Source organism: Panthera leo, chromosome E1, assembly GCF_018350215.1.
Source record: "Panthera leo isolate Ple1 chromosome E1, P.leo_Ple1_pat1.1, whole genome shotgun sequence".
Taxonomy (NCBI): Eukaryota; Metazoa; Chordata; class Mammalia; order Carnivora; family Felidae; genus Panthera; species Panthera leo.
Genome location: NC_056692.1, coordinates 47626453 through 47651111, shown reverse-complemented (window position 1 = coordinate 47651111; position 24659 = coordinate 47626453). Strand labels below are relative to the sequence as shown.

The following is a 24659-nucleotide window of genomic DNA, read 5'->3' as shown; positions in this document are numbered from 1 at the left end:
TGAAGGCCTCAATACTTATCAAAATTACGTTTCCTTTTTTTCTTTCTCTTCCTTTTTTAGACAAGAATCAGTACTGATGTACTTTTTTCTAACTGTTGCCCTAAAATGCAACGCAGTTTGTCTTGCAGGATCCCACATAAAGAACTGTCACAAAAAAAAAAACAGTCAACAATTATACATAAAAAACTCTCCTGCTTTTGTATAACGAGATTAAACTGCAATATGCCAACCTGGTCCCTTATTATCTGTAATATCTTGAAAAGGCTTGAAAGAACACAAAATACAGCCTCATGTATTATTAAACTTGCCTTAGCTATAATAATTGAACTTGCCAAAAGAGAGAACATTAAGAATGTAATCTAGGGGCACCTGGGTGGCTCAGTCAGTTGTGTGTCCACATTCAGCTCAGGTCATGATCTCACAGTTCGTGAATTTGAGCCCCATATCAGGCTCATTGCTGTCACCCGCTTCGGATCCTCTGTCCCCCTCTCTTTCTGCCCCTCCCCCGTTTGTGCTTTCTCTCTCAAAAATACATAAAAATTTCTTAAGTGAAATTCATTTTTAAAAAGTGTAATCGGGACGCCTGGGTGGTTCAGTCAGTTGAGTGTCCGACTCTTGATCTCAGCTCAGGTCATGATCTTGTGGTCCATGGGTTCGAGCCCCGCATTAGGCTCTGTGCTGACAGTGCAGATCCTGCTTGAGATTCTGTCTCTCCTTCTCTCTGCCCCTCCCCTGCCTGTGCTCGCTCTCTCTCAAAATAAATAAATAAACTAAGGAAAGATTTAAAAAAAAAAGTGTAATCTAATCTTGAGCAATTGTAAATATGTTACAACGCCTTGCAGAAAAATTCTCTTCCCACCAACTATCTGTAAGATTTTACCGTAAGCACACAACTGTTCCCAAGCTGAACCACTCCTTCCTGTCCACTGAGTTACCAAGGAGGAGACCTGAAAGTCTTACCTCTGCTGCTATACTCAGGTCTCTACTCCTTCTCTATCTTTAGTTTCTGTAATATGTATTACTTGAAATATTTTAGACCAGAAACTAATATTAAAGGAACAGTCATTCAACTGTTTCCACAAAATAGCCTCTGGCTATCAAAAGGAGACAATCAAAAATTAAAATGTAATTCCCCTTCTTTAAATTACATACAGTGAGAAAGGTGATTTAAAACAAGCCTTAAGTACAGTAAGTGGTAGGATTCTGTATGTTTTCAGTCACAACACCATATCAGGGTGTTTCATCAAGTCCTTAGTTATTTTTAAAATCTTTGGGTGGCTGGGTCAGTTGTCAGTTGAGTGTCCGTCCGACTTTGGCTCAGGTCATGATCTCAGGGTTCGTGAGTTCAAGCCCCGCAGTGACCTCGCGACTGTCAGCACAGAGCCCACTTTGGATCCTCTGTCTCCCTCTCTGCCCCTCCCTGCTCACACTCTCTCTTTCAAAAATAAACATTAACTAATTAAATCTCTTATTGAAATGCTAGGCCTAATCAAGGTATTTTTCCAAAATGTTCAATGTATACCAAAGGAGGCAAGAATATACAATGGGGAAAACAGAGTCTCTTCTGTAAATGGTGTTGGGAAAACTGGACAGCTACATGCAAAAGAATGAAACTGGACCATTGTCTTACACCATACACAAAAACAAACTCAAAATGGATTAAATACCTAAAAGAAGTGAAACCATAAAACTGTTGGAAGAAAACACAGGCAGTAATCTCTTTGACATCAGCCTCAGCAACATTTTTCTAGGTCTCTTCAGGCAAGAGAAACAAAAGCAAAAGTAAACTATTGGGACTACACCAAAATAAAAAGCTTTTGCACCGCCAAAGGAAATCATCAATAAAAAGAAAAGGCAGGGCGCCTGGGTGGCTCAGTCAGTTAAGCACCCCACTCTTGATTTCGGATTAGGTCATGATTTCACGGTTCGTGAGATCAAGCCTTACATCAGGCTCTGCGCTGACAGCACAAAGCCTGCTTGGGATTCTCTCTCCCACTCCGTCCTTCCCTCCCCAGGTAGGATGTGCTCACACTCTCCCTCAAAATAAGTAAACTTTAAAAAAAAATTATGATTCTAATTTAGTTCTTGGCTTGGAAATAAATCAGCCATAAAAAATATTTTCGGGACAACCAAGTAAATTTGATTAGAGAGCGGGTTTTAGGTAATATTAGGGAATTACTGTCGATTTTTTAAAATTTATTTATTTTGTGAGAGGCAAAGACAGCATGAGGGGAAGGGCAGAGAGACAGAGGGAGAGAGAGAATCCCAAACAGGCTCTGCACTGCCAGCACAGAGCCCAAAGCGAGGCTCAGCCTCACAAAACCACAGGGAATTACTGCCCATTTTATTTGTTAATAATAATAACATTGTGGTTATGCATTTATAGCCTTATTTTTTAGAGATGAATACTAACGTGGCTAGGGGTAAATATCACGATGCCTCGCATTATTTTTAAATGTGTCAGAAAAAAGTGAATATGGTCAAATGTTACAATCTGAGAATATGAATGCTTATTAAACTATCTGTTCTATTTTCCTATGTATTTTAATTTCTTCATAATACAAAACAACTTTTCATGTTTTTTAATTCTATAACCAAGACTGCCTGCCTGCTTTCCTAACCCTGTCTGAGAAAGTGAAATCAGAAGGTCAGAAGCAGCAAATGGAAAGGGGGAGGAGGTAGCTACAACAGGGCACGTTGAGAGTTGCAAGGAATGCAAACTGACAGCCTCACGGTAAGGGAACAGATGTCACAACAATATGGCTCAGTCAGTTAGGTGTCCGACTCTCATTTCAGCTCAGGTCAGGATCTCCCAGTTCATGGCACAGAGTCTCGCACGAGGCTCCACGCTGTCTGCTTGGGATCCTCTGTCTCCCTCTCTCTCTCTGCCCTTCCTCTGCTCGTGCTCTCTCAAAATAGATAAATAAACTTAAAAAAAAAAAAAAAGATATACTGTATTACGTAATACTTACGACGGCAAACCTAAGGTTGGGGCCGCTAGGATACGAACAGTTCTCCGGCATTACAAAGTAGTATAATAATTAACAGACTGGGGTTCTTGACTTGCTTTTTATTACTCACTCACTGCCTGACCATGGTATTTTATTTTACATAATGTTACCAAAAGTTGAAAAAGGAAAAAAAAAAAATTCATCTAATAGCAGAACTCTACAACTAGCAATACATACATATAAACTTGGCTAATCTTCCCGAATGTCTGTTTCAAGTGAACAACTACATACACTGCTCTGGCATCTTAGTAAGCATTTTCCATGTGCCTCCGTACCACATAGATGGTAACAAGGAATGCGTAGAATTTCATTAAAAGAACTAACTCCTCCATTACTGGAAGCTAACTGATTTTTCACTTTTACACACAGCACTGCAATGAACACCATTCCACATACAATTTCTTCTTTCTTTTGGATTATTTACTTGGGATAGCATTCCAGAAATGAGATTAGTGGGTCGAAGGGTATAAGCATATTACCAAGCTGCATTCTGCTTCACACTCCACCAACACAAGAGTATATTTATTTCATTACAACTTTATCCTAGACATTGGTTAAACTTTTTTCCCCCAACATCATAGAGGTGTGATTGGTATACAAAAACTGCATATAATTAATGTATACAATCTGGTGAGTTTGTATATATGTATTCACGCATGTTACTATCATCACAATGCAGGTAGTAAACATATAAACATATCCATCGCCTCCAAAAGATTGCTAGATAAACACTTATTTTAGTAATTCAGTAGTTGTAAAGTAGTATCTAACTTTAAAACTGCTAAATGAGGGGTGCCTGGGTGGCTCAGTCGGTTAAGCGTCCGACTTGGGCTCAGGTCGTGATCTCGCAGTCCGTGAGTTCGAGCCCCGCGTCGGGCTCTGTGCTGACAGCTCAAAGCCTGGAGCCTGTTTCAGATTCTGTGTCTCCCTCTCTCTCTGACCCTCCCCCGTTCATGCTCTCTCTCTGTCTCAAAAATAAATAAACGTTAAAAAAAATTTTTTTTTAAAAACCTGCTAAATGAAACAACAGAAAAATGCAACCTTTTCCGTATGCTCCTTCACCAATAGCATTTACTGTCCTGTGACTTCTCACAAACCATTTAACCTTCTGGGACTTTGTACGTCTCCAAAATGAGAAGACCGTATTCCACCTCACTAATCCTCAAGGGAGTGAAAATTAAAGAAAGAGTGTCCATTTCTCACACGTGCGGTTGGCAAAACATCAAGACTGGCAGGTTCCACTGTCAGTGTAATTATACGGCAGGGCCATATGCATGTGCTGCTGGTGGGTGTGTGCATCTGAACTAATCTAACAGCGTCTGTTAAAACTGTAAGTATACAATTTTAACCCAGACATCCAACTTTTAAGACTATCCTACAGAAACTAGCAACACTAAAGAAGAATATGTTTTTATTACAGGATGGATTATAATGACAAACGAGGACACAAGAACCACCTGAATGCCTACCGATAGGAGAAGTTTTGAGGAAATAGGAAAACATTTATAGTATGGAATATTAAGCAGTAATTGGAACTGGAGAAACTTAGAAAGATATCCATGACAGGTACCCAGGTGGCTCAGTCGGTCCAGCGTCCGACTCTTGATCTTGGCTCACATCATAATCTCACGGTTCGTGAGTTCAAGCCCCACATCAGGCTCTGCACTGACGGTACGGAGGCTGCTTGGGATCCTGTCTCCCTCTCTCTCTCTCTCTCTGCCCCTTCCCCGCTCGCTATGTCTCTCTCTCTCTCAAAATAAATAAATAAACTTTAAAAAAATAAATAAAAACAGAAATTTAAAAAAAGAAAGACACCTATCTATGATCTGTTGGTATGTAAGAAAGCAATCTGCTTTGTACTGATCACATGAATCTTTTTTAATTTTTAAAGGAAAACCCCTATCTACATATTTTAGGCATTTGTGTTTATCACTATAGAGAAAGATACCAAAGATACAGCAAGGTAATAACCATGATTTCTTCAGATGGGATAAAAAGGGGAAATGATTCCCTTCTTCATATTCCTCTACATTATCTGACTTATTGTTATCTGGCTCCTTGGTAATTTTATTTTTTGTTGTTGTTGTGGGTAATTTTAAATGTCCAGAGATAGTAAAGATTTTGTTAAAGGGCGTTCACATTCTTCAGTGAATGGTTAAATTATGTCCAATATGCCACAGGAGTATGTCAGATAGTTTTTAAGGTTTACAACAAGAACAGTTAATACTTTTAAAAGTTTTGATACAAAGGAGTAATAAAAAAATCAACCTCTGTTTAACACCTCAGCACCCCTCCCCCAAATTCTGGATAAATGAAACATTCTATTATTCAAATCACAGCTGTGATTGAAGCAAAACTTCCCACCACACACTGTACCCCTTCTCCCACTCACTCTGAGATTCATTCCAGTGAACTGGCAGGAATCACGAAGAAAAGCATTCCTATTCTACGAGTACCCAAAGAGCAAAAATCTTTCTAGTTAATTTCTCGCCTAAAGAAAACAGAAATAAAGCACTAACGAGCATGCCAGTCAGTCTCTCTTCTCTAAGGGACATCTACTGAAGGGAAAAAAACATTCTAGGATGGACAGACAAGCCTCTCAATTTATCCCAGCTTAACATCTTAATCAACGTGTGTTACAGGTCTTAAAATTTGGCTCTTATTGACTAAAAATACTCACACAAACTTTAAAAGGACACTATCAGTGTTCCCACTCATGACGATGAACAACGTTCAGATGTACATCCATCAGAGCAGGAAAGTCGTCATCCACGTTAGTTACCAGTAACCACAGTGAGGGGGGTTTCAAATGTTTTAATCTCTCTTGAAATTAGCATATAAAAAAATCAAATCTGAAACACTGCTCAATTTAAATAACTCGAAATTTTCAAAGCAGAAAACAGTCCCATTCTTAAACATACCATGCCTACAATCTTCATCAGCTTGCCCATAGTTTTTCTGCAAAATAAAAGACACAAGATAAAATTAAGTCGTTCAAGGGCAGCTTAAAACAGATTTTATCAAAAACAAAAACGAAAACTCAACTTTGTTTCAAAGTGTGATTATTAATGTTTGGAATCTAATATTCACAGAGCAAAACCAACTCATGTGCTCTACAAACAATATAATGTCCTTCCCTGTCCACTACTCACACTCCTTCTCACCTTCTCTACTTCCAAACCACCAGAACCTCCTCCCTCACGATCACGCTCAGCTAACGACTCCCCTGAGAAAACAGAGCCCTGAGAAGAGAGTTCCCGAGGACTGTCACCCCATGTCTGCCGGCTTCCCAGCGCACTCTCTGCCTTCCGCCTGTTGCCAGGCCAGCCTCCAGGGCCCTTTCTAGCGTACCGCTGGGGCAGACCTGCTCTATAACCCGCTCAAGAACATCGCTCCGGCAAGCCGCCTCTACTCCTACATCACTGACTTTTTTGCTTTCCGTTGATTCAGTCCTTTCAACAAACATGGGGCTACTTCACCCATCTTAAAAAAACCCTTCTTGTGACCTCACTTCTCCCACCAGTTACCACTCTCACTTTTCTGTGCCTCTTTGGGACAAAACTCCCCGAGAACTGTCTCTACTCATGTACTTCAATTCCTTCCCGGTGACTCTCGAACTGTCTTTAGTCAGATGGGCACCGCCACTCCACGGAGGCTGCTCTCGTGCTGGTCTCCAGTGACCTCCACTGCATCCAGCTGGACACGCGGTCTACACTGACTCGTTCCCATTCAGATGCACTGTCACGTCTCAGTCGCCTCTCAATTCTCACTACTACATTCACAGCAACAGACACTGCTGACCACTCTCTCACTTGGATCCACTTGCTTTACTTGGCTACGGGTTCACGGCCCTCCCTTAGTTTTCCTTTCCGTCAAGGGTTGCTCTTCAGGCTGCTTTGCTGGTTCCTCTTCTTCTCCTGCACCTCTTCACACTGCAGTGCCATAAGACTAAGTCCTCGGTCCTCTCCTCTTCTCTATGTACACTCATTCATTCCCTTGGTGATCTCACCCAGGCTCAAGACTTTAGATGTCATCTACAGGCCCCCCACTCTTAAGTCAGTATCTCTGACCCAGACCTCTCTCCCAAACTCCACCCCTGCCTATCTGACTGCTTCCTCACCATCTCCAGCCGGCTATCTAAATGACATCTCAAACTCAGGATGTCCAAAACTGAACTCCCAACTTGCCCCACAAAACCTGTGCACCACCGACAGCCTTGTCATCTCAGTTGAGGAAACTCCACTTTCCAATTGCTCAGACAAAGCAACATCGAAGTAAGTAATCTGTGACCACTCTCTCTCTCTCTCTCACTCACTCCCTGCATTCAATGTATTAGGAAATCATACTAGTCCGACCTTCAACTTAGAACCAGAATCAAACCACTCCTCAGTCTCTCTGCGGCCGCCATTTTGCCTGAGTCACTATCATGTCTGGCCTGGATTATTCCAACAGCTTCCCAACTAGTCCCCCTGCCTCACTTACCCCTCCAGAGTCTACCCTCAATACAAAAGCCAAAGAATCCCTGCCAAATCAGATCATGCCATTCCTCTGCTCAAAACCTAACAAGAGCTCCCCAACTTAAGTAGAAGAAAACCAGGTCCTTATAGGGACCTGGAGGGCCCCACAGGATTCACCCCATTGCCCACTCCCCCTCACATACTTTTCTCCAGCACACTGGTCTTCTAGCTATTTCTCAAATATGCCAGGCAGGCTTCTGCCTCAGAATCTTCGCACTGACTGTTGCCTCTGCCTATAATGTTCTTCCTCCAGATTTTGACATGGCTCGCTCCCTTGCCTCCTTCGTATCACCTTATCAGCAAAGCCGGCCCTGACCACTCAATTTCAAATTGCAACCCCAACCCTAACCCTATATCCCCAAATCTCCCTTGCCGTGACTTTTTTTTTCAGCAGACTGCTACCTTCTAACACTCTCAAGAGTCTACTTATGTGTAATATGTACCGTTTAGGGTCTGTCCCCCAGCTAGAAAAAATATCGTGAAGATCATTTTTTTCCACCAATGTCTATCAAGTACCTAGACCAATGTCCAGTACATAGTATACACTCAAGAAATATTTGCTGAATGAGTGGACAACCCAAAATGCTATACAACAAGTCGTATTAAACAATTTTAAAGGTGTAAAAACAGTTGTTGCTGTCAAACATGTTCAGCAATCACTAGCCACATCAGCCCAGACTTAGGTGATTGTGGCCAACAATTTTCCCCACTCAATGAAAAAGTCCATTTTTCACGGCTCAGCATTGGCTTATTGACAGTGTTTACCCACCAGTTGCAAAAACGAGGCGATTCTGTAAAGAAGACTCTCAATTTTGATGCTTTCTATCTCCAGTGGACATGGCCCTGTGAAGTCGGCCATGGAGTACTGGCCAAGAGAAAGGAGGGCCTCTGTGCAGTGCTTGAGGGTCATTTCATAGTCCTGCCTCTTAAGTGACTCGCACGCTTGTTCACATGACTTCTCAGCTCTTCTGTCTTCCATGACTCAGGGACAAAAATCCTAAAGACAGAGAGAAAGGACAGGTCAGAGAAGGTTTTAAAATCTCACTCATTTTCAATTCTAGTCTCATTCCTACCTCCGTTGGTTTAATTATCTCTCGGAATAGTTACTCTCAACCAGCCTTCTGATCAAGGTCACAGCTGAGCTTGTGATGCTACAAAATCTATACTTCTCTTTTACGTTTTATGAAGTCTTTACTAAGATCCGAGCGCAACGTCAACCGTAAGTCGAGATCACACAACCAACCACCAAATGTAGAAATGAGTCAAACTGATAAAGGAAACATGACTTTGAGTACTGCAAGGTGCAACAAACCATGAAGGCTGTTTCGTGTGTTTTTTTTTTTTAAATCAGAAGGTACAGAAATGCTTCATATCCAAACCTCCCAATTTCGGTATTGTAATTCCGTGACTGGGATCGCAGAGCATCAAGACCTATACCGTGCAGGATTTTTCCCACCAACATAAAACCCTGGCTAAAATGCCAGTTTGAACCGCCTATGCATTCAATTCGGCAAACATTCCCCGAGGCCGGGCCCTGTGCTAGCAGCCCCGAAGTCCACGATGGAGCACAGCACGGCTGCTCTCAGGCAACTCCGATTCTGGCAAGAGCAGCAATTCCGAGAAAGACTTATTCCATCTGCCACAAGGCATGAGCTGGCCTCGAAAGGTGAACGGGAGTTCCCTACACAGAGACGACAGGGAGAGCGTACATGGGATTTTCAGAGAGAAGAGTTCAAGTGAAACCACCAAGAGGAACAACCGCGTGACCTAAACTCCAGGTGTGTCAGGGAAAGCGGAGGAGCCGCGAATGACCAAGGGCCGCAAGAAGGGAGGGCTTTATTCCACAGGCGCTGGGGCGTGATGGGCTGTCACAGGAAGAAGGAGGCTCTCCCACAGAAGTGCCGTAAGAACAGGCGAGACGCGGGCACGGCCATCAGGAAGACACCACCACGACGGTCCGAGGAGGAGAGTCTGCGAATGCGAGCCCGGCCTCGCCCCAGCTGGATGGCTCACGGCGAGAGCACGACGCCTGGGCAGAGGACCTCAACCCCGTGGACTGCCGATCACGACACTGCGTCGCGGGAGCACTCTCGCGGACCGCCCGTCACCAGCTCGGTCAGGCACGGAGTGTGTTTCCTGCCCGCCCCCCCCTCGCTTGCCGGCCCTCCTCCTCTTCCCCACCTTCCACCTGACCCACCGGCCCCAGGTGCTCATCGGTCCCTCTCGCCTCTCGCCTCCTCTCCTGCCCGCAGCCCCGGCGAGCCTCCTGCCGCCTCTCCAGCTCTGACGGCAACCTGGCCCCAGGCTCCCCTGCTCTTCTTCTGCCATGCGCCGCACACAGCGAGAGCTGAGGGGAGAAAGCCGTGGACGGGCACCCGGAACACAGTGGCAGTGAGTTGGGCGTGATGACAGACGTCTGCAGAGGTCCGTCCGGGCCCCTTCAACTTGGAGATACTCGAAGGTCAAAAAGTGCAGGGGCACCTGAGTGGCTCAGTCGGGTAAGCACGGGACCCCTGATTTCAGCTCAGGGCATGGTCTCGCAGCTTCTGAGATCGAGCCCCACACTGGGCTCATGCTGACAGTAGGGAGCCCGCTGAGGATTCTGTCTGTCTGTCTGTCTCTCTCTCTCAAAATGAGTAAGTAAAACTTGCAAAGTGAATGACTTGCTTTAAAGAAAGGAAGACAAAATAGCGACATTACAAGATAATAACCGATTATAGAGACCTCAGGTGATGCTACTGACACTTTGGTCCGAGTAGGTCTTTGCCGAGGGAGAGCTGTCCTGGGTGCTGTAAGATATTTAGCAGCATCTCTGGCCAGTGGCACCTCCCAACTTGTGACAACCGAAAGTATCTCCAGACCGGAGCACATGTCCGGGGGGCGGGGGAGACACTCATTCCTGATCGACAACTACCCATACAAACGAGCTTATCGCGTTGGCTTGCCAGACAATAGCAAAAGTAGATGCATAAACCCATGGACGCCAAAGGCCTCAGAATTGGCAAATCTTTCCTGTAAAACTCTCAGCCTCATCTAGAAAATATTACAAAAGAAGTGAAAAGAAAAGAAAAACTAAGAATGCACAAGCTAAAATCTTTCTTAGGGAGAGAACAGAGCACAGGGAGCCAGAGCACAGATGCAGAGCCAGAGGCCTTGCATTCAAAACTCCCCGGCCCCCTTACCCACTGGCCCCCTCACTCAGATACTCACGGGCTGCACAGCCTGGGGCGAGTGACTTAACCTCCCACCCAACTTGCTCACCTCAAAACTGGCAAACAACTACTGCCTACCTCCTATGGTTAATGTAGGATCAGGTGAAGTATCGTGTGTAGAACACTTACGAGAATGCCTAGCACACAGTAAGTGCTCAGGAAGCGTCAGCTATGGCTATTTCCCTAAAATTCCAAATTTTCAGTTTATATAAAGTAGAATCACTTCACTGGTCTCAACATACAATACTATATTTACAGTAAACAAAATAACACTCTGTGTAACTACCTAGTTAACAGAGGAATTATTTTCATCCATTTTACCCATCTCAATAAACTGATAATGATTACGCAAGAATGGCCACTGGAGAAATAAGTACATTTGTGTGTCACTGATATACACAAGATAAGCCCTAAAACTGGCTACAAAGGGAGATCACAAAGACTCCTGTCAACATCAGCCACCAAGCATACTCCCCAGGGATATCTCAAAACATTAATACATCAGCAGATTGGGGGCAGAACTATTAACTTCGGCAGCTCCAGGGGGAATTAACTTGAAGAGTTAATGTCTGATTCATTAGGTTCAAGTGCCTATCTCGGAAGAGGATGTGAAGGTTTCTACCACACTTACCTTTGTTAATCAGGTCTTAATAATTAGTTTCTCCCCCAAGTCCTACCTGAACCTCACCAGGGGTACTTAGCTGTAGTGTGGACCTCAGTACAAAGCAGGTCTTATTCAACGATTTTCTCTGGTTTTTCAGAAAACAGAAGGATCTAGCTACACATCCTCCTTCTGAAGAAGTTAAAAAAGCTTTCTCATGGGTAAAATAAAAACTGCCAGTCAAAGTGAGACAATGTCTCAGCCATGCTAAAATGGACTACAGAAAATACACAGTAAGAGATCTGGAACTACTACTCCTGGAAGAGGCCAGCACCCAGAGACACCTCCCTGTGTGGCTGACACTCTTGTTGAGGATACAGACACAGCTGTATCAACACCATACAATCCTACCGCCTGCCCAGAACAGCCTGATCCAAGGGCAAACAGTGACCAAGCTCTAAGAGTCTCTCCCATGGGGACAGGGAGGCCCAGGGAATGGAGATGAGTCCCGTGAACCACATCGATACAGGAAGAAGCAGCACATCCGCCCATTGTGAGATCTACCCCCTATCAGCCTTGATTCTTTCTCTTCCTGTTAAAAACAACCAACTTGCATAAAAAGAATATAAAACACTGTATGTTAACTTTCTACAAACTCCTCCACCTGTGGGGAACATGGGCTTGGGAGTGTGCGACTTCACAGGCAAGGGAAACCAAGATTCCGACCCAAATCCATTAACTCCTACAATCTGCTGCTGACCTATAAAAGAGACTAATATCATTAGTTGTTTGGCCACCCAGTATCCATTCCTTTTCCTGCTAACAAAAGCCCACATTTTCCCTTTGAGAATTCACCTCACCCCTACTCTCAGTCCATATGGTTCCCGAAGAGCAGACCGCATCAAGGAATCCAAGGGTGTCATGTGACCACAACTGGCTCATAGCCCCAAACACAAAGACTGGCTCAGGTAAGACATGTGACCCCATAAGAACCAATGAGACACGAGACTTCTGCTGAGGCTTCTGGGAAAAAGACAGGTGTTCTTTCCCACTAAACCTAAAGTGTGAGAGGCTCCCGGGGTTGAATAGGCTGCGGCCACTTTTCTAACATATGGCCCCTACAACTGAAGTCTGTACAGGAAAAGGCAGAGTTGATCCATAGGGAGAAACAGTCCTGATGACATCACTTGAGCCCCAACTCCAGCTAACTATGCCTGGACTTTGCAGTTAAGTGAGCCAAGAAATTTCTTTCTAGTTTAACCCAGGCAGTTGGGGCTAATTGATATACATGTATGTCTGATCAGCACCTCACAGGATGTGAAAAACTGAATGAGCTGATAATTGTCTTATATATACACACGATTATCAGTAACACTGGCCACAGTTATTGATTGCTAATAACGGTAAATATAAAGAAGAAAAAAGTGGGCTTGGGAGAGAAATGGCTTAATGTGATACTTGGTTATTCTGCCTGTTAAAAATACAATTCTAGGAGCGCCTGGCTGGCTTAGTCAGTGAAGCACACAACTCTTGATCTCAGGGTTGTGAGTTAGAGCCCCACGCTGGGTGTAGAGATTACTTAAAAATAAAATCTTAAAGGGGCGCATGGGTGTCTCAGTCCATTAAGCTCAGGTCATGATCTCATCGTTCGGTTCATGAGTTTGAGCCCAGCATCCAGCTCTGCGCTGACAGAGCAGAGCCTAGTTTCCATCTCTCTGCCCATCCCTTGCACTCGCTGTCTCTCAAGAAATAAATAAACATTTAATAATAATAAAAATAAAAGAAAGTGTGAAAGTCTTCACAAACCTAAGCCAATCATCTCCTTTGGTGAAGCAAAAGTCCCGTGTGTCCCTAAGACTAAGGATAAGGAGTATTTTAATTAGCACCACCTTTCCAAGAAATGATAACATTTGCAATTTCCACAAGTCAACTTTATAAGAACATCGCTATCGCTAAGTTAGTTTTCACTACTTTTATAGAAAAGAAATTTGTTTTAAAATCTATCCATCTTAGTACAATAAAAAAAAAAGGAAAAACACTGATAAATTGGACTTCATCAAAATTACACTTTGGCTCTTTGAAAGACTCTGTTAAGAAAATGAAAACTAAAGACTAAGAAAAAATTATCTGCACATCACATGTCTGAAAGAGGATTTGTGTCTGAACACAGAAAGAAGTCTCAAAACTCAACAATAAGCAAACAACCAAATTAAAAGCTGGATAAAAGATTTCCACACACACTCCAAAGAGGGCATAATGATGGCAAATTAGCACATGAAAAGATGAGGCTTTAGTCATCAGAGAAATGCAAATTAAAACCATGATTAGACACTACTACATACTATTAGAGTGGCTACATTACAAACATTGATAATATCGGCGATGCAGAAGAACTGGAACACTCAAGACATTGCTGGTGGGAATATAAAATGGTACAGCTACTCCAGAAAAAGGGCTGACAATTTCTTAAAAAAGTTAAACACATACTCACTACATGACCCAGCAATCCCCTCTCCCCAGACAGCTACCCTGGAGAAATGAAAAGCCACGTTCACACAAAAATCTATACCCAAATGTTTACAGCAGCTCTATTCATAACTGCTAAAAACTGAGATATATCCAAATGTCCCTTAATCAGTGACCATGGAAAACTACTCAGCAATAAAAAAAGAATACATTTGCTATATATGCAATACCTTACATGACTGAAAAAGTAAAAGAGCCCAGTCTTAAAAGCTTACATATTGTATGATCCCATTTGTATTATATTTTCGAAAAGCCAAGACTAAAGGGATGGAAAAAGGTCAGTGGCGGGAGGGGTTATGGGGGGGGTGACTATGAAAGAAGAGGGTGAGGACACTGCTCTGTATCCTGACTGCGGTGCTAGGTGCACAAACTATACGTGTAGGAAATTAATAGAAGTATACACCAAAAGACAAAAGCCAACTTTTACCGTGTGATAGTTTTAAGAGTAAACTTTTAAATTGCTTTTAAAATAGGAATCGGTGTCATAATTAATATGGTTTTTGTTTTTTAAAGTTTATTTATGTTGAGAGAGAGAGAGAGAGAAAGAGAGAGAGAGAGAGGGAGCACGCGCGCATGCACATCCAAGCAGGGGAGGGGCAGAGAAAGGAGGACAGAGAAATGCCCAAGCAGGCTCCATGCTGACAGCACAGAACCCAACACAGGGCTCGAGCCCACGAATCATGAGATCATCACCTGAGACGAAATCAAGAGGCGGATGCTCAACCGACCAAGCCACCCAGGGGCCCCTAACATAGTTTTTAAAAATTGAAAAGAAACAGATACAGAAGGATAAGCGTGTTGTTAACAAATGGAAAACCTATACATTTCCTCTTCCGTGCACGTAGGTTTTAGAGGCAAGAATGGAGCCTTCAGAAAGAATGTCTCCAAATAGAGCAATCATTGAGTTCACTTGGCACAAAATATAGAATATTTTTCAAGAATTCCATCATCACTAGGTAATTTGTCTAGAACCAAAAGTAAATATTGAAAGAAAAATGAAATCAATAGTGCACCACAGAGGTGGTAGGTAGACGGGTCTGGACTAAGATATTTTCAGTAACAGATGAAAAAAAGGAAGGTGATTTTTAAAAGCATCATTCTTTGCCCACTGGGGACTTCTTTCTAAAACAGTATGAGAATAACCATCAGACCACCATGAAATCAAGGCATGAAATGTATTTTATTGTTTAAAAAAAATCAGTTATGGGGCGCCTGGGTGGCTCAGTTGGTTAGGCGTCCGACTTCGGCTCAGGTCATGATCTCACAGTTTGTGAGTTCAAGCCCCGCTGACAGCTCAGAGCCTGGAGCCTGCTTGGGATTCTGTGTCTCCCTCTCTCTCTCCCCCTCCCCTGCTCGTGCTCTCTCTCTCTCTCTCTCAAAAATAAATAAACATTAAAAAAATTTTTTTTAATCAGTTATCTTCCTTAACTTTTCTTATTAATGTAGGCATGGCCCCCCTTTATTTCAAAAGAGCTAAAAATCTTATTTGATTAAAGACAGACTTCAAAGCACAAAAATAAACTGTGATCCAACAGCAGGAGCCCATAGTAGCAAATAAAATTTCTTCAATCTAAACCGAAGATGATTTCTGTATCTCTGTCTTAGACGTTTGTCTCCATCAGAAACAAACAAAAAAAAAATTATCTCCCTCATGATTAACTTGGGTGGAATGAATCAGACTGCATTTGTAAAGATCTCGTAAGACTGAAGAGCTGTGCTAAACATTACCACTATCCACTCTGACAGCAATTACTAAGAGCCATAATCAGGACTTGATTGGACTCCAAGTTATCCTCAATTATTAAGCTATATAACAATAAAACCATAGGAAAACTTAAAAGACAAACATAAGAAAATACACAAGTTTCTTTAAACAACTAACAAAACAAAAATGTAAACAAAGGAAGAACTGCCAGAAAAAGTTGTGATTCACTTTTTTTTTTTTTATTTGCCTTTAATCTGCCTCATGCATTATTATTTTCCCTATGGAAATTCTATTATTCTGAAAACAAGACTCTACTGGAAAGTAAATGTCGTGACAAAAGAAAAGCCAGATTGATACATTAAAATAAGCCCCATGACCTAGCCCCATGGGGGAAGGACACACCCCCTTCTCCGTCCTGAGCTAGGGAGTCAGGCTTCCTCAAGGGGCAGAGCATGAAGGGCCATGCCTCTGGAGGTGGCAAGGAGCTTCGGTACTAAATATCCAGGCCACCCACAGTCTGGCTACCACCTAACTAACTTTCCCACCACAACCCACGGGCAGTCAGGCTTCCCAGTCTCTGACACCATGCCCGTCCCTCTGCCTGCAGTCCCTGCCCTCCTCTCTCTCTGAACCTAACTCCTACTCACCTTTAAATGAAGGCTTCCATACCTACTTCCCTAAGATGCTCTCCCCAAACCAGTACTTCCTACAGAATCATCTATTATTTTGAATTAATCATCTATTATTTTGGATTAAATATATCATATAAGATGCCCTATCTGCCTGACACAACCATCTTATAAATCGGGGTCATATTTTATATCATTTATATCCCGAGACAACCATTCAATTCACTAAAGCCATTCAATAAAGACTTTAATTGAATTTCCCAAAGAGATGGCCTAAAATAACCTGAATGCCAAGCATTCCAAGAACTGTCCTGTACCAAATTAAATACTCATTAGAATTCCAAGTCATAAGGAGGAATGTTGTGTTATCTTTAAACTTATCTGTTTTTATCCAAAACTGGAATCTGCGATGGTTCTATGAGATACACAGGCAAAATATTCTGCAAAGCAAAAGTTTTATTCATTCTACTGTGTTTAATATTCACCCAGTCTTGCTCGCACTTTTCTCTAAAACTCTTATAAAATCTCTGAGCATGCAAGAAGCATTAGAAGAGAGACTAAGCCTATTGAGAAGAAAACTAGAAACTAAGATCATCAATCATATTCCATTTTGAATAATTTCTTTCATAAAGAGGTAAATTCTCCTAAATTCCAGAATGAATGGAATCACATAGCAAAGTAAAATGTTTTAAACACATAAAAGAAATACCCTAATGGACCTTCCACCATCTGTTTTAGTAATTAAAATGATAAAAACAAGAAAAACTTTTAATTTTTTTAAGTTTATTTATTTATTTGGGGGGGGGGGGGGGCGGGGCAGAGAGAAAGGGAGAGAGAGAGAATCCTGAGCAGGCTTCACATTGTCAGCGGAGAGCCCAATACAGGGCTCCAACTCACGAACCGTGAGATAACGACCTGAGCTGAAACCAAGAGTCGGACGTTCAACCGACTGAGCCACCCAGGTGCCCCAAGAAAAACTAAATTTTAAAAGCTGTATCAGCAGCTAAAACTGAGGGGGTTTTTTTCCATCTACTAGCTTGGCTTTTCCTGACCCATATTTTAGAATTGCTAGCAATTCTGGCAATAGCCTTCTTTCAATAATTCCAAATTATTTCTTGAAAAGTTTGAGCCTCCTCCCAAATCATTTAACATGCTTACTAATCATTAAAAGTATACATATTTAAAAACCCACATTTATGAAGCAATCAAATTACATTAAAAGACTGACTTTCTAGAAAAGGTTGCTGCTTGCCAAGAAAACTTTATGACTACAAAAATTTTCTATTTGCATTTCTTCATTTTCCCTTTTAGATTATCTGTGTAGACTTGTAAACACATAATCCCAAACAGTTGAGCTTTTTACATAAAACATAAATCGATTTTTAAAAAGCCAACTGCATAATTAAAACAGTACCACCAACCACCATCATCCCTCTTAAAAGCTGTCTTTAATTTACCAACAATCTATGTTCTAAAAATATATTTTCAAATCAGCGTTTGAAACTCAGTACAGAGTTTCCTGCTCCCATTTGGTTAAGTAAAAACAAGTTGATTATAAAACAATACAGTATAGGGGCGTCTGGGTGGCTCAGTTGGTTGAGTATCCGACTTCAACTCAGGTCATGATCTCCCAGTTTGTGGGTTCGAGCCCCGCATTGGGCTCAATGCTGTCAGCCTATCAGCACAGTGTCAACTTTGGATCCTACGTCCCCCTCTCTCTGCCCCTTCCCTGCTTTCGCTCTTCTCAACAATAAACAAACACTGGGGTGCCCGAGTGGCTCAGTTGGTTAAGCGTCCGACTTCGACTCAAGTCATGATCTTCCCCGTTCATGGGTTTGGGGCCTGTCGGGCTCTGTGCTGACGGCTTGGAGGCTGGCGCCTGCTTCAGATTCTGTGTCTCCCTCTCCTTCTGCCCCTCCCCCACTCACACTCTATTGCTCTCTCTCAAAAATAAACAAAACACTTTAAAAATTTTTAATAAATATTTTTTAAAATCTTAATTAAAAAAAAAACAACTGTATTTCATGTACCCTAGCACACACATAGCTCATCTTGAGCCTAAGATCCAGTATAGACACGTTTGCCCAAAACGCCACTCTCTGGTTGAGAAAGAAATGTAAATGCTAAGGCATAGGAGAACATCCTTTGCTGTCAACTGCTAATTGGGTTAGAAATCCTTAATATCATTTCTAGTGCTGAAATTCTATTATTCTATATAAAACAACCTTAAAATAGATATACATTTGTGGCGCCTGGCTGGCTCAGTGAGTGGAGCGTGTGACTCAATCTCGGGGTTGTAGGTTCGAGCCCCATGTTGAGTACAGAGACTGCTTAAAAATCTTAAAAAATAAATAAGTTTAGGGGCGCCTGGGTGGCTCAGTCGGTTAAGCGTCCGACTTCAGCTCAGGTCATGATCTCACAGTTAGTGAGTTCAACCCCGCATCGGACTCTGTGCTGACAGCTTAGAGCCTGGAGCCTGCTTCGAATTCTGTGTCTCCCTCTCTCTCTGTTCCTCCCCCCGCTCATGCTCTGTGTGTCTCTCTCCCTTTCTCTCTCCTTCAAAAATCAATGAAAACATTAAAAAAAATTTTTTTTTAATAAATAAGTTTACGTTATCATTTCACACCCATTAGGATGGCTACTATAAAAAAAAAAAAAAAAAAGCCCAGAAAATAACAAGTGTTGGTGAGGCTGTGAACAAACTGGACTCCTTGTACACCGCTGGTGGGACATACGATGGTGTTACTACTTTGGAAAACATTAAGTACAGAATTACAACAAGATCCAACAATTCTACTTCTGGGTTAATATCCAAAAGAACTAAAAGCAGGGACTGGAACAAATATCTGTACACCCATGTTCACAGCAGCATTATGTCTAACAGCCAAAAGGTGGAAACAACCCAAGTGTCCATCCGCAGATGAATGGATTAAAAATGTGGCATTTACATACAATGGCGTATTATTTAGCCTTAAGAAGGAAGGAAATGCTGACACGTGCCACAACATAGGTGAGCCCTGAAGACACCACGGTAGGTGAAAAAAGCCAGGCACAAAGGACAATGTATGATTATACTTACATGAGGGACCTAGAATGGCAAATTCATAGAGACAGAAAACAGAATGCTGGTTGCCAGAGGCTTGCAGGAGGGGGAAATGGAGAGTTGTTTAACAGGTACACAGTTTCGGTTCGGGGCAATGAGAGAGTTTTAGAGACAGATGGTGGAGGCAGTTCAACAACACGATTGTACTTACTGCCACTGAAATGAATATAAAAATGGCTAAAATGGTAAATTTCTTGTCATGCATATTTAACCAAAATTCTAAAAACTACAAGTACACAAGCCTTAATAACCTCCTTATAAGCAGTGAGGCCCACGGCTTAATCCAGAAGCAAACTTAAGGATTCCTCATGGTCCATTTCCCAGTATGCCCTACCCATGAAGAAGGACCAAGAGCAGGGGCGCCTGGGTGGCTCAGTTGGTTAAGCATCTGACTTAGGCTCAGGTCATGATCTTGCAGTTCGTGAGTTCGAGCCCCACGTCGGGCTCTGTGCTGACAGCTCGGAGCCTGGAGCCTGCTTTGGATTCTGTGTCTCCCTCTCTCTCTGCCTCTTCCCTGCTTGTGCTCTGTCTCTCAAAAATAAATGAACATTTTAAAAAAAATTTTTTTAAATAAAAAAAGAAGGACCAAGAGCCAGAGTCAAAGGTGAGAAATTAGTCCCACTAAATAAACTCAGAAAAGCCAAAACACAGGACCAAGTCCAAGGTGGTTGGCGAGCGGCAAGCTAGGAAAGAGAAGGCGGGGGGCGCCTGGGTGGCTCAGTGGGTTAAGCGGCTGACTTCGGCTCAGGTCATGATCTCGCGGTCCGTGAGTTCGAGCCCCGCGTCGGGCTCTGTGCTGACGGCTCAGAGCCTGGAGCCTGTTTCAGGTTCTGTGTCTCCCTCTCTCTAACCCTCCCCCGTTCATGCTCTGTCTCTCTCTGTCTCAAAAATAAATAAACATTTAAAAAAAAAAAAAAAGGAAAGAGAAGGTGGGAGGCAGGGACTCTCTCAGGACATGGCCAGCTGATGAGACTGGTGAGGACAGAAGAGTGGTGAGAACAAGGAAGAACAGAGAGCAGGAGAGATCGGAGAAGGGAATTGCCCCTAAGGTAACAAAAGGGAGGGGAGTGGAGGCAAAGGTAAAATAGGTAAAAAAGCAAGAAGGGGATTCATTCAAGAAGAGATTCTGTCCAAGGGTCAGCAGAAAAATTACTTCCTAACATTGACACGGCCATTTGTATCTAAAGAAACCAAAAAAGTTGATGAAGCCTATGAAAAGTTAGGGAGAAAAATTTTGTTCTATGAAAGACTACTACTGTGTCACCATCCGCAGAGAACTAACATCACTTTTCATGGGTTTTTGTTTTGTTTTGTTTTTTATACAAGAAAAACTTATTTGCTTAGAATTAATTTCAATGTGGGCCTACCTTTTTTGTTATTAAACATTAGTATACCATGAATGAATTTAAAATGTTCTACAGAACAGGAGTTAAGAGTATGCAAGCTTGAGGGGGTGCCTGGGTGGCTCAGTCGGTTAAGCACCCAACTTCAGCTTAGGTCATGATCTCGTGGTTTGTGGGTTCAAGCCCCACATCGGGTTCTCTGCTGTCGGCATCGAGCCCGCTTTGGATCCTCCGTCCCCCCTTCTCTCTGCCCTTCCCCAGCTCATGCTCTCTCCTCCCTCTCTCTCAAAAATAAACATTAAAAATTTAAGAAAAAAAAAAGAGTTTACAAGCTTGAAACCAGATCTGCCTGAATTTCAATCTTGGCATGGCAACCTGAGACAACCTACATAACTCTGCCTCAATCTCCCAATCTGCAAAATAGGGATAATAACAGTATCTACCTTGCAAGCCTCTTGCAAGAATTAAATAGGTTAAATTATAAAAGTACTTAGAACAGTGTCTCGCCACTGTTATAAAAGCATCAGCTCACTATTACCCCCCAGGTCTAGAATACGAGCTCCATGGGAGCTGGGATTTTGTCTGCTTTGTTCACTATTGAAGCCCCAGGTTCCTGACCTAAGTATGTGCTGAAAAATAAAAATTTGTTGAATCAGATACACTTTATGCCAGCAACACAGAACCCTGAAGTTGAAGAGCACGACTTTTTTGTTACTACTGACAACTAAAACCCGCATAATAATTTAGCCCGAAAGTTTAGAGTTCATAGAGGGTTTTGACATACCTCGTCTCAAGGGATTTTACAAAGCTGATATTATTTATCTCCATCTCACAAACTAAGAAGACTTCAGGGGTTTGCCCAAAACACAAAGTCTGAGGCAGAACAGGAATTCTGAGCATGGAGTCTGCTGGGGATTCTCTCTCTCTTTCTCTCTCTCTTTCCCTCTCCCCTGCTCACTCACTCTCTAAAATAAAATAAATAAAAAATAATAAAATAATTTTTTAAAGTTAAAAATAAAAAAAGCAAGTCCTCATTTCCCAACGTAAACTCCGCCACTCCCAACTTTCTACTGAGTACACCTGAATGTGAGGACAACAGCCAGATGACAACCTTCAGCTCTTGGCAGTGAGGGAGGGAAGGGGACACTGGACTGGGAGTCAGGAAGGTTCATCTGTGCTTGGTTTTAGTAAGTACGAGACCTCTCTGGCTCCTCTAATGCCTCTGGGCCCTGAACTTCCTCATCTGTTCCTTCTAGGACTAAAATTCTGACTTCGGCTTTCTCCTAGCTTCTGGAACTCAACAAACAAAACCAAATTCATCTTTTCTCTATTCCAAACCCCTAAGACGTGTTCTTCCTTCTGACGTCCCTATTCCTGATGCCCATTCTGCCAGCCACCCAAGCATAAACACTTCAACATCACCTCTGACTTAGAACTGACTGTTTCCTTCCCCTCCTGCCTAATCGGTCACCACAACCCTGTTCAACCTCCAAAATATCTTCTGAATCTGTCACCTCCTTTCCATCCCCAAGGCCATCGACTCAATTCAGGCCCTCGCCTGAACTATGGCCATGAGCACAACTAAGTCCCTCCCTGTGTCTCCTCACGGCCAATCCATCATACTCATCCTCGGTTTGGCACTCAACACCCTCCAAGACCCAGTCCTGACCTCTCTGCGGCCTCATCTTCCATCGCGTTCCGTTATGTCTCCCAGGGTCCAACGAGTTTAGACGCACGGTTTCCTGGCACCCACCTCATTCTGGCACCAACCCCAGCCTCTGCCCAAGCTATCCTTCCCTCCAGAATGCCTCCTTCCATCGCTTCTCCTCTTCGGGGGGGTCAATTTAAATGCCGCTTCTTCAAGTGAAGTGTTCCCTGATCTCCCCAAGGAGACAGTATCACTCCCTCTACTTAACCTCTAAGCACCTTGGTGGAACCTCTTTTAGAGCACCTATCAAACTCCTAGTAGTCCTTTCATTTTCTGGTGCCCCTGTTCTCCCTACGAGAGGGTTCGTTCCTTGTGAGTAGGAAATAGGTTTTATTCACCTTCGTATTCCTCACAAGACAGCTTCTCAAAGACTGTGAAGACATGATGGTATGCCATGAATGAGCTACAGATATTCCACACGGTGATCCCCTCGGCCCTCCAAGCAGCCACAAAGCGACTTCGGCAGCCAGAGTCCCCACTGGTCAAGTCTCAAGCATTCCCAAGTAGCCTCCGCCTCCAACCAGGCAGAGGCCGAGACGACGACTTGAGAAGCACTCAGAGGACGCACGTGGCACACTGTATAAAGTGGATGCCCAAGAAACATTTGCTGAATTGAATCTTGGAATAATCCATCTGTTCCCCCTCAACCGCTGTCCCCAAGATCCCTGACCGTCTAGACCTCTTTGAACGTTTTCACTGGATGTGTTCTGGTTATCTTTTTATTAACTACCTATCATCACCTGGTTATACTCGCCTTACTATCCAAAGCTTACATCAATACTGTATTGCGCAAAACAGCAGAGAATACGCACAATTTACCATGAAGAGATTCAAAGAATGAAATTCAACACTATAGAACAAAGAAAAGCAAATGCCACTTTACACTACCAAATGAGCAAAAACTTTTTTTAAAAATTTTTTTTAGGGGCGCCTGGGTGGCTCAGTCGGTTAGGCGTCCGACTTCGGCTCAGGTCACGATCTCACGGTCCGTGAGTTTGAGCCCTGTGTCGGGCTCTGTGCTGACAGCTCAGAGCCTGGAGCCTGTTTCGGATTCTGTGTCTCCCTCTCTCTCTGACCCGCCCCCGTTCATGTTCTGTCTCTCTCTGTCTCAAAAATAAACATTAAAAAAAAAAAAATTTTTAATATTTTTTAATGTTTATTTATTTTTGAGAGAAGGAGAGAGACGGAGCGTGAGCAGGGGGCAGAGGTGCAGAGGGAGAGGGAGACACAGAATCCGAAGCAGGCTCCAGGCTCTGAGCTGTCAGCACAGAGCCCGACGCAGGGCTCGAACCCATGAACCGTGAGATCATGACCAGAGCTGAAGTCAGATGCCCAACTGACTGAGCCACCCAGGCGCCCCAGTGAGCAAACACTTTTAAGGAAAAAATGTATTTCTGTCCAGTTATGGTAAAACTGGTACGTCCGTGTTTCTGCTAATAGTACAAACTGGTACAACATTCTTGAAAAACAGCGTGGCAACACATATCAAAAGTCGTAATAACATTCATTCCATTTAACACAATACACTCAGGGGGAGCCTGGGTGGCTCAGTCAGTTAAGCAACCTACTTCAGCTCAGGTCATGATCTCATGGTTTGTGGGTTCGGGCCCCACATCAGGCTCCGGGTGGACAGCTCAAAGCCCGGAGCCGGCTTCGGATTCTGTCTCCCTCTCTCTGCCCCTTCCCTGCTCACACCCTGTCTCTCTCTCTCAAAAAATAAACATTAAAAAAAAAAAATTATAACACAACACTCAGAAATGTATCCTAGAACTCTAATTAGTCAAAAAATAATAAACATCTACAATAATGTAGATTAAAGTATTAAGTGAAAACCAGGGAGCAACATGTTTAACCTAACATTAAAAAATTTAAGTAAATTATGGGAGCATGACTTGATGAAATATTTTGCACCCTTTCAAAATGTAAGCATATAAATTAAAATTGTGACACCTATAACATGAAAATGTTCCATGATCTAACAAGCAGAAAAAATTCCAATTACATGCACTATAATTAGACATGAATAAAAAATATATATATATGTACACATATATATACATGTAAATGCTTGTATGTGTACACGTGTATACATACATATATAGTTTTTAATGGAACTCCAAAAAGAAAATCAACGATTTTAGGGTAATAATCTAAATATTTAACAATTTAATATCCATTCCTGTTAACTTAAAAAAGAAAGTCCCCCCATACTCAAGAAAGAGGGGTTCCGGGATACAAGCTTGACAGAACCTCAAGAAAAGGTCCAACCTATCACTGAGCATTTTGGCCTTACCTGAGAACTCA

General features: G+C 42.8%; 1 protein-coding gene across 8 annotated transcripts in view; it reads right to left on the bottom strand.

Annotated features, from left to right (window-relative positions):
• Nucleotides 1-24659, bottom strand: part of HELZ (helicase with zinc finger) — a 156202-nt gene that overhangs the window by 124477 nt on the left and 7066 nt on the right. For 6 of the 8 annotated variants that reach the window (XM_042914546.1, XM_042914552.1, XM_042914547.1 and 3 more), the window contains 2 exons: nt 8298-8525; nt 5933-5969 (listed from right to left, as the gene is read on the bottom strand). In XM_042914546.1, coding sequence (XP_042770480.1) covers nt 5933-5969; nt 8298-8507 — 247 coding nt within the window. In that variant the 5' untranslated portion in view covers nt 8508-8525. The other 2 variants (XM_042914554.1, XM_042914553.1) reach the window with 2 other exon arrangements.